Here is a 14,073-nt window from a genome sequence, read left to right on the forward strand (position 1 = left end):
GACCATCAGAATGGACCTGTTCTGAAATAACTCAAGCAGTTATAATAACCCACAAAGATCCCAAGATTACTCCCCACAGGTGGTTATTCTAGAGCCAATCCAACCCCCTGATGGACATAACAAAGCAAATTCACAGTGGGAAACAATGAGGAATGGGAGGGGGGTGGTTCAGAAAACAGGGGATCCTAACACTGTTTACCAGCTGAATGACCCCCAAGCAAATTACTTATTTAATCTCTTCTCCAGAAACTTGCCTAGGGGTATAACAGTTCAGCAGTTAGCATTAGATCCAGGCTTCAACCCTCAAGAAAATTTTCAAAGACTAAAATTGGGGTAATTTGTAAACTACCTAGTTTAGGAACACAGGAAACACTCAAAAAATGTGCTAGAAATGCTGGAATCCAACAAAAGGAAACTATAATTTAAAAGGCTGGTGAATTCTACGCTAAGCTCTTCTATTGTTATTTTTAAAAAATAGCTAAGCACAGCTTGAATCCCACAGCTACCAGGAATAACCAGATCAGCAGTCAAGTCAATGGTTTCATTTTATAAAACATAAGGATGTAATAATGACGTAAGCTGGGAAAACCCACCATGCATCAGGAAGGAAGACCTGACCCCTAGAAGAAAGATGTGCACATGTATTTAGGCAAGGGCAGTAAAGGCCTAGATGCCTTAGCTCCTTTTCAAACCAGAAACAGACTTATTTAGCCATGCTCAAATATTCGAAGTCTTCTTAACCACATCAAGTTTCAAAACACAGGTACACAAGTTACAGTAAAGACAAGCACATCCTGTTTGCACTGGACTTCCTGTTCTAGGCTGTCTCTATACACTGCTGCTCCCTAGCCACAAACAGGTAGGTAAACTTTCATATCTACCAACAACTGGTTCATTGGACAGTATTTCAATGACAATAAAACACATTATTCTATGTGTCAGATAAAAGAGTCACCTAAAAAGCACAATCATGGGCCTCTTAGACAGTTTCTAGATTTCCCATGCTTCTACTAGCATCTGACCTAGAGTAAACAATAAAAACAAAAAAACTGCTGAGATAAGAAAATTAAGCCTGAAACAAAACTTAGAATTATGAGGGCTGGGAAAAAAAGAAAAAATGGATATGTTTTTACTATTAAATGCTGGACTCTTTTCAAATGTAGAAGGAACAGATTTCTGTCAGCCAGTCCCCACTGAGTAGATTCCCAGATGGGAACCACCCAGAGTGATCCAACCTGCTACCAACCCGAGTCTACTTTTCAGTACTGCAAAAGCCGTCAGTTTTAGAGATTGATGCCTCCACTACAAGTGAAACTTCCATTGCTTTCAAAGAGCTAGTGGTTCCCCCAAGTCATATTCAGCATTTGGAATAAACACTAGGAAACGAATATCCCAGTTTTTATGGACTTGTCATTTAGCCTCTTTGGGTCTGTTTTCTCATCTGGAAAATAGGAGGGTTGGACTACACTAATCTCTAATGTTTCTTCCAGCTGTAGAAAAAATTCAGGGATTCAACATTAACAGTTAGCAGAAGCTTCTGTGGCTTCCTGCATTATTCCTATGGCCAAATAGGATGCCTCTAACATCCCACAACCCACAGTGTGAATGTACATGCATTGATCCACCTCCCAAGTAACCAAGAATTTTTTTCCCTTTCCCTTTCCCTTGAAATGTGGATCAGAAAGTTTCCCACTTGAAAGCAACAGACTAGCAAACTTTAAGGATTGTTCTTTAAACAGATCCTTTTAAGATCTTAATGCAATCACACTGGTCATATGATTCCTGAAGAGAATAGAACCACAAAAAGATGGAGAAAATCTGACCAGCAGCATGTGGCACTCCCACACAGTAACTGCTAATGGGAAAAGAATGAGGCAAAATCTGGGTAAGAAAAGGGAGTGGTGAAAACAAGTTCTGAGTCAGTGTAAGAGAAAGGACGGCAAGTTTAAATGAAAAGGAAATGAAAAAGGAAGAAAAAAGCAAAGGGAGAAGAAATCTAAACCAATGAGCAGAAACTTAAATCTCAAATTCTGCTTATTCATTCATTCATTCATTCATCTATCCATCCATTCATCCGACAGATATCAAATGCCCATTATGTGTGGGGAACTGAACCAGACACAAGGGGAGATACAAGGTCAACCAGATAGACCTACACAATGAGGTTATGGTCTAGTAAGAAAGATAGTGGCACGTACACCAACAACTGAAATATATGGCAGAAGGCGTATTGTGCCATAAAGGAGACATAAAAGAATCCTTTACTATGAGACCCAGAGAAGGAAGTGATTACTCCCAGTGAGGGATCAGAGATGGAGGCTTCATAGACAGAATGAGATTCGAAGCCCAAAAACACAACAGAACCAAGGACACCCAAGTAGGAAAATCAAGGACATACAGGTACAGTGAATAACTGGATTTGATTTGAGACATAAGTGGGCACAAAGAGAGGGATGGTAATAATAATAATAGTGATCCAGACAGCCATGGCTAAATTGAATAGCCGGATGGAGCCAGACTGAGAATTTCAAAATCAGACTCAGAATTTGAATTTAAATCCAGAAGAAAAGGAGGCAGGGAACAGGGGGAGGTTGACAAGTTAGGAGCTGGAGGAATCTCGTAACTTAACCCATAAAATTAAGAAAATAAAATCAACACAAAACCAATGTGTATGTGCAGATATGTAAAGTCCCTCTAAGTGGATACAGTGTCTTCCAAACCAAATATAAGAGAGGAGAACAAAACGGCTTGGCTGATGGTATTAGTATATTTAAACAAAAAACATTACCGCATCAAAGTGTGGTTAACAAAGAAACTTAGAAAAATCTAATAACAAACAAACAAACAAACAAACTGAGGCTATTTTGACTCCAGAATCACCCAAGGCAGAGAAATACTGGGGATCAGTGACACATCACCTTCTCTGTGGCAGGATTAGGTTCTGTCATGAAGCTTAAATGGGAACAGCACACAGTAGCAGTCAGGGATATGGACTCAGAGTCAAAGACTTAGTACCCATCTTAGTTCAGCCTCTTACCAGTTTGGAGACAGCCTTGGTTTCCTCATTTATAAATTGAGGATAATTGTGTCTACTTTGCAGGAGGTACACTGGGAGAATTAAATGTCCTGCTGTATGCAAAGCACTTAGTACAATACCTGGCATATAGTAAGCAATCAATAATCTTAGCTTTTTTGTAACTGTATCCTTCCCCACAAACTATTCTATCATATTATTCCATGCTCACCAAGCAAGCTTGATATCATTACATTTCACTCTCAGATCTCTTGATATTAAAAAGCAATATCCTAGCAAAATCCAGAATCCTGTTAACAGGAAAGGAATCCTTCGCTCTAAAATAAAAAATTGGCATTCTTTTCTGAGCACAGTCACTCAAGTCTAAATAGAATCCTGTCTCCCAAACACTGATCATTTTCAGGTGCAAAACAGAATACATGTTGTGACCTAAGAACCAGACCTAAAGCACAGCAACCAAAACCCTCAGAGGTTTTCCTGAGAAGCTAGGTGGCACCCACCAGGCCAGCCCTACATAATGCCACCCTCAATCCACAACAAGCCAATATGTATACTACAGAGAAGCTAGGTGGCACCCACCAGGCCAGCCCTACATAATGCCACCCTCAATCCACAACAAGCCAATATGTATACTACTTCTCTACTTTCCACCTCTCTTACACCCTTAGATCATGGGCTATGGTGAAGCACTGCATCTCCCTCTCTAACCTTTCTAGAGGTCAAAGATCCCATCTTATCAATCTTTGCATTCTTTCCTCCATATCCCAATCTACCTTGCACCAAACAGAACCACAATAAATTTATTTTCAGAATTTATTTAAGAATTTAAAAGAAATTTTCCTAACAACACAATCCATGGCAATCTGCCATTCCTGCATTGTGAGGCCCTTCTCTGATTTATTAAACTCTTATTCTATGTTTTTCTTCCCCTCTCTTCCCCTTCCCTCCCCAGCCTCAGAAAAGTTACAAGACTTTATTTACTGGGTTCCCAACAAATTCATACACTGGGGACCAAGCTATCACTGGGCTTAGAAATCCTTTATTCACCTCCAGTTGATGTCTCCACATCAACTTTCCGAAGAGCACTGTTGTTGTGCAGGGTTTAAGACAGGGGGCCTGGAGTCAGAACTCAGTCCTCCTGTGTGACTTTAGTCATAGCCCTTAAATTACCTAAACTTCATTTTCCACACCTGTTAAAACTGAGCATCTAGCCCAGCCGGGCATGGCTCAGCGGCTGAGCATCGACCTAGGATCCAGGCGATCACGGTTCGATTCCCGGTCAGGGAACATGCCCGGGTTGCGGACTGCAGCCGATCAATGACTCTCTCATCATTGATGTTTCTATCTCTCTCTTTCCCTCTCCCTTCCTCTCTCTGAAATCAATAAAGATATATTTTTTAAAAATTAAAAATAAAATAAATAAAATAAAACTGAGCATCTAAGTGAGGTAATTAATGCCTTAACACCACAAAGTGCGCCACAAATGGGAACTATTACTGTTTTCTACTTTGTCTAAAGTAATCTTCCAACCCCATCCCCTCTTCCACTTCTTTGTCGGATAACTAGAAACCCCCTCAGCTACTTTACCAAAACAACCAAGTTCCATCCATTTATTCTGAGGCAACAGTGGGTACAGTAGAAAGAACACTGGAATCAATTTAGTGGTTGCCATATACTAGATATGTGGCCTTGCACTAATTGTTCCATCTGTGCCTCAGGTTCCTCAATTGCAAAATGCATATTTTAATATTCCTTATAGAATCACTGAGAATTAGATGAAAAAACATGAAAAATCATTAAGCAGATAAAGAGGGAAAAGAATAAGTGAGGTGATAAGGCTTTCAAAGATGACTAGGTTTCAAATTCAAGCTACCACTTAACTAGCTGTGTGACCTGGGGCAAGTTAAATTCTCCAGTCCTCAGTTTCTTGTCTGTAAAATGGCGAAAATAACTTCACAGGGTTCTTAAGAGGTTTAAAACAATGTGCAAACTACTTTGCATGTAGATTTCCCATCCTTCTCTCTGCTTTTTTTTTTTTAATGTTTTTATTGATTTCAGAGAGAGGAAAGGAGAGGGAGAAAGAGAACCATCAATGATCAGTCACTGATCAGCTGCCTCTTGCATGTCCCCTACTGGGGATCAAGCCCACAACCCGGGCACAAGTGCCCTGACCAGGAATCAAACCGTGATCTCCTGGTTCACAGGTCGATGCTCAACCACTGAGCCACATCAGCCGGGCTCTCTGCCTCTTTTTTCTCTCCATCTCAAAAACTCTCCTTTATTCACTAGACCAGTAGAATCCATTGTTTTTAACCATCATTTAGTTTTTTAAAAATTAGCACATCTCCAACATATCGATATATTACAGCAAAGTAGACAAGTACCACTATACAAATATACTGTGTTCTATCTAAAATATAACATTAGCCTGGCCAGGCATGGCTTAGCTGTTGAGCATCAACCTAGGATCCAGGAGATCAAGGTTCGATTCACAATCAGGGCACATGCCCAGGTTGCAGGCTCAGTCCCCAGTCAGGGGCATGCAGGAAGCAGCCGATCAATGATGACTCTCTCATCATTGATGTTTCTCTCTCTCTTTCCCTCTCCCTTCCTCTCTGAAATCAATAAAGATATATTTTTAAAAAATAAAACACTAAAATTTCAAAGGGTAAGATAAAAATACAGAAAAACTTACTTCTAATATTTCCTTCCCATACCCCAAAGGAAGGTTTTACCTACTCCTAGAATTTGGAAATTCATTTTGGAGGTCACTACATTTTTCGGCAAACTATTCAAAGACAAAGATAAATAGAATAGACTTAGTATAGCTCCTAGCACAGAGTAGATGCTCAGTAAATATTGGTCCATAAGTTCTGAAACACCTGCCTTCACACATACTTCTCTGTGCAAGTTTGCACAAAGTGAAGTCTCTGCTCCACCACCTCCCGTTTTCTCTAATCCTCCACTTTCACATCACACACTTGTTCATTAACTCCACTCCACCGTACTGAAAGCCCTTTCTTCAAAGTCACCTATGATATTTTCTAATGGCTAAATGCCTGGCTTTTTCATAAGTCCTCAACCTTTATGACCTCCCCCATGCACCAATGATCTATCTATGTTCTTCCTTCAGTATTTCTCACAGGCTCCTTTTTCCCCTTCGTTTACCACTGAAAATGCCTGACTCTCCTTTGACTTCAAAGACCAATATTCCTCCCTGTCCTTCCCTGGTTCCTTCTTTTGACCCCTAAATATCCCCTAGGGCCACATATTAACCCTTCTTCCTTTCCTTCTCTAGTGAATTCTATTGGTTTTGCATTTTAAAAATATCCCATTCTCACTATGTCCACTACCATACCTTGCCTTATATGCCACTTTCTTTCCCAAGAACTACAGCAAACACCTACCCAGTGGTCCACTCTTTGCCACTCTATTCTCTACACAGTAATCAGGATAAACTTACATTTTTAAAAATATACCCTGCTTTTTACTCTCCTGCTTTATACGCCTTCATATGTTTTCCCACTATGCTTTTTTGCAAAGTCTAGACTCCCTATGTGGCCCACAAAGGCCCCATGTGCCCTACCTACCTTTCTCACTTGACTTCATGCTGTTCTCCCTCTACCTTCACCTCACTCTAAGCCCTTGGTGATCTCTTTTCAGTTCCTCAAAAATAATAAATTATTTACTGCCCCAGGCTTACACACTTGTGGTTCCTTTCCTTCCTGGAACACTGTCCACAGCTCTTTTCACAAAGTTAGTTCCTTATCAGTCAGACTTCAGCTCACCTTCCTTACAACACAATTGTCTGACACACAATGGAAGCTCAAATAAGTATTCGCTGAATGAATAGATTCCATAGTCTTCATTCAGATAACTCCAAATCTAAATATTTGTAATCAATCTCAGTACCTCATTTCTAAATGCCTGCTAGATATCCTGATCCCAAATTTAGCATACCAAGTACACTCAAAATCAAACATTCATATCTTCCCAAACCAGTTCCTCCAATATCCTGAAATTATATGAGCAATATAATCCACACATTCTGCTTCAGAACTATGATTTTCCCATTCATTTGCTCTACCTGTCCAAAATTCTAATCACCCTTTAAAACTGAATTAAACTATCCCTTCACTCATTCATGCTTTCAATCAACCACTTATTCATTCAATAAATACTTACTGAGTTCCTTTTATGAGGCAGGCACTATGTTAGATACTGGAAAGCTAAGTAGACATATTCTGTCTATTACACATCAGTCAAAGAATTGCAAATATTTACTTATAACCTAAAAAATGCTATGAAGGAAAAAGTGCTAGAAACTATGAGAAAAAATAAGTGAAGCATCAAGAAATACTCCTTTGATGAAGTGCTAACTGAATGAGATATGACTTACACTAGGCCGACTAGAGGTAGAGCATGCCAGCCAGAGGGTTCAGCCAAGCCCTGGAAGCAGACGAGTAAGCCTATCTTAAAGCACCTACCATTCTACCTTAAATATTATACCTATCTGTCTTGTTCTCTCCCCCAAACCCCATTGTCATTTTACTGACAGTTCCCTGAGAGAAAGGACAGAGTGCCTCTTATGTGCCAACACCCTTAGGAGACACCGATTCACATGTATGGTACCTAAGGAATCCATGCTTATAAAAAGCTTCCAGATGACTCTGATATGCAGCCAAGTTCATAAATCATATGCCCAAACTACCTATTTAATAAACATGTATTGATTATTCTCTCATTAAAAAATCTCTAAGGTTGGTGTGGTAAATTGTTTCTAAAATTGGTGACAATGATCCCAACCATACTGCATGCCCTTTTGCAGTGTGACTTTGACAATCTACCCTTGTCCGTGTCCCCTCCCCTTGGATGTGGGCTACACTTGTGACTTACTTAAACCAAAAGCATGGGGCAAGAGTGATGATGTATGACTCTCAGGTCTAAGCCTTAAGAGGCCCTGCAGCTTCCATTATGGTCCCTTGGAAGCCAACCATTGAGTAAAAGGAGCCCGATCTAGATTAATGAGTGATGAGAGGCCAAGAGAGAAATGGACCTCATGGAGGAGAACCAAGATGTCCCTGCCAACAGCCAGCACTGAGTCCCCAGATATTTGAGTGAAGCCATGATAAATCCTCCAGTCTAATCAACATCATATAGAGCAAAGCAATATGTGCCTCTTTCCTGAACTACTAACCCACAGAATTATGAGCAATAAAACGGTTGTCATTTGAAGCCACTAAAAGTCTTAAGATGATTTGTTACTCAGTAATAGATAACTGAAACAGTCAGAAACTCAACACTCTAATTTAGCAGTCATTCAAATTTTTCTCAACTTTGAAGATCAAGAAACCTTTCCTCATATTCATTAAAATTACTCCTCTTTCAATTTAAGCCCATTTCCTTTTAAGTCTTTGAAGTACATGAAGAACAATTAATCAAAATCCCCCTGGCAGAAACTGTTCTTGTACTTGAAGATGACAATCAAGCTTTTCCTTCTCTAGGAAAAAAATCTTTCCTGCCCGGCCGGGCGTGGCTCAACGGTTGAGCATCGATCTAGGATTCAGGCAATCAGGGTTCGATTCCCGGTCAGGGCACATGCCTGGGTTGCGGGCTGCAGCTGATCAATGACTCTCTCATCACTGATGTTTCTATCCCTCTCCTTTCCTCTCTCTGAAATCAATAAAGATATATTTAAAAATATATATATATATTTCCTTTTTTTAAAAACTTATAATGATAATTTTTTTTTAACTTATTAATCATCTTTATCCTCTCTTAAGTATGTGGGGTCCAAAACTGGATGCCAAATATCAGTATTTAACAGAGATTATTTCCTAGCCCTTATGGTTCAGCCTTCTATAATCAAATTCCACATAGTCCCAAATACAGCATATTAGCACCCCAAAAGTTGTGAATTACCCTACAAACTTAATCACTTACTAGAATTACTATGAAACCTTTTCTGCTTTTTTTAAATATATTTTTATTGACTTCAGAGAGAGGAAGGGGTAGAGAGAGAGAAAGAGAGAGAAACATCAATGATGAGAGTCACTAATCAGCTGCCTCCTGCACACCCCCTGCCAGGGATCGAGCCCACAACCCAGGCATGTGCCCTGACCAGGAATTGAATCTTGATCTCCTGGATCATGGGTTGATGCTCAACCGCTGAACCATACCAGCTGGGCAAACCTTTTCTGCTCTTAACACTCAGCTTACTCCAGCCCTAGCCAGTAGCTCAGTTGGTCAGAACGTTGTCCCATACATAGGTCAAGGTTGTAGGTTTGATCCCTGGTCAGGGCACATACAAGAGGCAACCAATGAACACATAAATAAGTGGAACAAAATTGATGTTTTTCTCTCTCTCCCTCCCTCCTTCTCTCTAAAGAATCAATAAATTTTTTTTTTTTTTTAAATACTGAGCTTACTCCATTTTGTGATAACTCCCTTCACTCATCAACTTGGTTTGACACTCCACTTTTGCAGTAGGTTTTAACAAATTCTAGACATCTGAAGCACAAAAGAAAAGCTTATGAAGCTAGAATAGGCACACTATTTTTGTTTGTTTTTTTAATCCTCATCTGAGGATATTTTTCCATTGCTTTTCAGAGAGAGTAGAAGGGGGAGAGAAAGAGAAACATAGATGTGAGACACATCAGTTGGTTGTCTCTCGCATGCTCCCTGCTGGGGGTGGGGCCACAAGCCTGCAACTGAGGTGCCTGCCCTTGGCCAGAATCAAACCCGGGACCCTTCAGTCTGCAGGCCAGCGCTCTAACCACTGAGCCAAACCAGTATGGGCTGGAGTAGGCACACTATTAATTTCAATCAAGGCCGCTTAACATTGTCAAGGCCTTTCCATAGTTCAGGCAGGCCCTGGGTACTTCCTCCTTCTATCTGTAAAAGGCAAGATCTTTATCATGTGTATACTGAGCATTGGTACCTTCAATGTAGAACCCAATAAGGTGCACTTAACTACAAAAGAGACAACCAGTTGCTTAAGGCAATGTAAAAACACATTTTCTCATTACATTTACTCTGAGTCTTACTGTGATAAGCAGTTAGACAGACTTGAGAAGGGCAAGGATTATGGGCTAGGTACAGAGGTCTTCAGGATAGAAAGCCCCAGGTGCCTAGCAACAGACAATTGTAGGGTGGGACCTTGCCCCTAGGGTGGCCTTCTCTCCCATAGTGTATCACTGGTCAGGCTATTTGGACCCTCAGACCTTCTCTCTCTAGAGATAACATCTAGGCATCAGTTGTATTTCAGCTCCAGGCCCAGAAAAGCAACAAAACCAGCCTCAGCTGACCTCAGGACCAGCTGCATTGGATAATGACCCCTGCCCCTGCACCAACCAATCTATCCGTGGGGACCACAACCCAGATCCCGTCTGACCCCACTGGACTAACACCCAGTGCCATTCTTCCACCTACAACATTACCTGAATGTATGCTTCAATGTTAGAAGTGGCTTTATAGTCACCAGTAAAATAGAAATAATAAAGCCTACCCAACACAGGGTATTGTAGGTATCAAATAAAATGACACAAGGGAATACTTCTGTAAAGTACTATAAAAATGTTAGGTGACATTATGGAACTCAGTTTCAGCAAGCCCTATAAATCTTCAAACTGACTTTGGTTACCCGATGGTTTCAGGTGACATATACAGAATAAGCACCATGGGCTCAAGTTCATCAAAAAGGAATCAAAAATATGCCATCTTGTAAGAGAGCTTATAAATTTTCCAATACTAACAAGAGTTAATAAAGATATTTGGACTAGTGGTTTGACCTGGAGACCCACTTCAGCCACTGTCTGATGGAACTGGGTCAGGGACCAGGAACTCAACAGGCTAGTGGAAGAGACACACCATGCTGTAGAAGTATAAATAAAAAAGAATAACTCTACATGAGAAAGTCAGAAAAGGTGTAACATGAATTAAGTCTCCTAGGGGATGAGTACTTTGCCAGTTAGAAAAGGGGAGGGCACTGGGAAAAGGCACGGAGTCCTAAAAGGACATTGTATAACCAGGAACTAGAAAAATAAAAAGTTCAGGGAGGTTAAAGAGGAGAGAAATGGCTGGGGAAAGGAGGAGATAAGACAGGTAATATCAACACTGTGATAGGATAGGGTCAAATTGTGAAGGACTTTACCTATCAAAGCTAAGCAGGAAATAAGGAACCAAGGCAACTCTGAAAACCTGAGACTGAAAAGATTAGATTTGGCCTTTAGGAAGATAACTTTGGCAACATTATGAAGATGGAGCAGAGAAAGACCTATGGAGTGGCAAAAGTCCAGTCAAGATTTGATAAGGTCAGAACCAGAATTCCTAGAAGCAAAGTGGGTAAAATCTTTAGTGTGTAAGATCTGGGAGAATGGCAATATCTGTAACCTTTGAAGAGTGCAGGCCCTGCCTAAAGTATTCACATGACTAGGGTAACAAAACTTTAAGCCACTGGGCTCATTAAACAAACATCTAGTTTTTGACCTCTGGTGAATTTAGGCAATACAGTGGGAATACAAAAAAGACATACATCAAAAAGTACTCTAATACAGTAGTAATGAAAAAGGTTTAGTAACCATAGATTGAGCACATTTAGAGGATGTGAGGCATAAAAAGAATAAACATGAAGATTCGGTGGACATAATTAACAGTTCAAACATGCAGCAATATAAGCAGATAACAGACAGTGGGTAGGGGAGATAATGAGCTGTTACGTACATGTTGAACTGAAGGTGCCTTTTAAACAACTTGGTAGGTTTGTCAAGTTAGACAAAGTTTGTCAAGATTTGTGAAGCTGGAAATAAGGATCTGAAGTTTCGGAGAAACAGCTGAGCTGGTAAAAAAATACTAAGGATAGCTGAATTCATGGGAATATTAGAGATCTTTAGTGGAAGGGGGTGGGGGAAGAATGAAAACATACCCATGGCAAAGCCTTGAATCACCTCAACATTTATGGAATAATCAAGAGAATGAGAAGAAGTAATAAATAGGAGGGTGCTCTGGAAAGTCAGAAGAGACAAGGTGGCCTCTAAGCCAAATGAAGAGAGTTGCTGGGGGAAAAAAGAATGTTTCAATAAATAGTGCAAAGTGCTAGGTAGAGATTAAGTAAAATGAAGGCTGAAACCAGGACACTGGGGGTTGGTAAGTAGGAGTTTACTGGTGATCTTCAGGAAACATGATGAGGATAACGGGGGTGGAAGCCAAAATGAAGGGTTGCTAAGAGGATCAGAGTTGTGGAAGTAGAGTACAAGCTCTTCCTCATTCTATCCTTACTGAGAACCTACTATTTGCCAAGCACTATGAATATAATTCTAACAAAAGACACTGATTCTCTATCTTATGACTAGAGTGAACACAGGGCCCTCCTGAGTACCCATCCAGTCCTGGTGAATAAGAAGGGACTTCATGGAGGAAGGGACTTCTAGGCTGAAGCCAGTTTGCTAGGGTTAAGTTGGTGCAGGGTGTTTCAGAGGTGGCTTATTTGTGCGAAGGCCTGAGACAAAAGAGAACATGACTATTTGGGGTAATTGTAAGGAGTAGAAGCAAACTTCGAAGGGGGCAATTACCTAGCATTGAAGCTTAAGATTTTTAAAGTTTAGAGGTAAACAGGAAGAAGACGGCAGCAGCCTCAACAGAATTAGGGATGAGGGGAGAGTCTTCCTAATACCTCAGAAAGGAATATGGAAACTCACTGGTAAACAATGTGTTCTCTAAAATTCAATATTCATGATCATTAGGTAGATAAATAAATTGTTTGCCTTTCTCTTCCTTTAACAATAATTTAGTTTTACTATTTATCACAAGACAAAAGGAACATAAAACAAGAGTAAAGATGGATAAAGCTGTAAGTCTGTTTGACTTCTCTAAGGTTGAGATTTGATATAATAAATGGTCTAATTAGGTCTAAAACCACACCCAGATGCCAAATGAAATGAAAACTTTCCCTTAGAAGTCCCAAAGAGTTGAAGGATTAGCTTTAAGATACCCAAGATAAGGCAGTGACTCACTTCTGAAAACTAAGGGATTTCCACTGCACTTCAGTCTAGATAATGAAACTCAGAGAAACAGTCTGGGGTTACCTGATTTTGCCTGTTTCAAAACATTGCCACAGCAGAAAGCAAGCTGCCTCCAGTTCCTGCCGCTGAGGTCCTTGGAGCCATATTCAGATGAGATCATCTCAGGAACCAACAGCAGTTGCTTTCAGGCAAAGTGAATGGTGCCGCCTGGGGACATATCTTTGGTAAGCAAGATTGCAACAGAGCAGGCAGTTTACCCAGCGCAGTGCTGACTCATGCCAGGCAAAACTCACATTTCCCAAACAACTTAGCTTGAGCCAGCCACAATCAACTGCAACCTAGAAAAGAGGTGCCCCACTGATTTTTTTAAAAATCGAGTACTGATCACTGGGGACAGGTAAACCTCATTTCCCTACTGTTGGTCACTCAGCGGACTCTGGAGCCTTTACCAAGAAAGCTCCAGTGGTCACAGTCTGAAATTTCATCTGAGAACAGCTGGGGCTCAGGACAGCAAGATTACTAAAGGTAGCAGCTCTGAAGATTTCCCTCAAGAGGCTGATAAAGAACTCACTTTGCATTTGCAAATTAGAACACCTGGGTCAGAGGACTAGGGGAACTTGCTCAGCCATTGAAAGCTGTTTAAATCACAGGGTGAATTTTTGTCAGCTTTAACCAGGCTTGCTGTTTTTCCCCCACTAGGCTTCTCTGACCTCTCTATTTCCTTAGACAACTCATGTTCTCTGATTAAGACAGAAATACTGGAGGTTTTTTGCTTCATCAGCTGTCACATTCTCTATACTAAAGCTAAATTATCCACCATCACACCTACCAGATACTTAAGAAATACAGAAGTCTGTGAAAGCTGCATTAACACTTGATTTTAAGAAAAAAGTTCCTAAATTTATGTTGATTCTCATTTATTGGCCAGCTTATTAAAAAATTCAATTCTAGAATGACTGGCTCATCAACAGCAATTAATTATTACTGAATTTGCCCTGACAGGCTAGAATTGGCATTGAT

General features: G+C 40.4%; 1 protein-coding gene across 4 annotated transcripts in view; it reads right to left on the bottom strand.

Annotated features, from left to right (window-relative positions):
* Positions 1–14,073, bottom strand: part of RFFL (ring finger and FYVE like domain containing E3 ubiquitin protein ligase) — a 64,008-nt gene that overhangs the window by 32,360 nt on the left and 17,575 nt on the right. Inside the window, exon 1 of one of the 4 annotated variants that reach the window (XM_087826046.1) lies at positions 13,117–13,228. The exons of the other annotated variants lie outside the window; for them this stretch is intronic. Coding sequence (XP_087682172.1) covers positions 13,117–13,213 — 97 coding nt within the window. The 5' untranslated portion in view covers positions 13,214–13,228. Of the gene's footprint in view, positions 1–13,116; positions 13,229–14,073 lie in introns of those variants that run through there. 4 annotated transcript variants of the gene reach the window in all.

Source organism: Miniopterus natalensis, chromosome 17 (assembly GCF_054644295.1).
Source record: "Miniopterus natalensis isolate mMinNat1 chromosome 17, mMinNat1.hap1, whole genome shotgun sequence".
In the NCBI taxonomy this organism is placed as follows: domain Eukaryota; kingdom Metazoa; phylum Chordata; class Mammalia; order Chiroptera; family Miniopteridae; genus Miniopterus; species Miniopterus natalensis.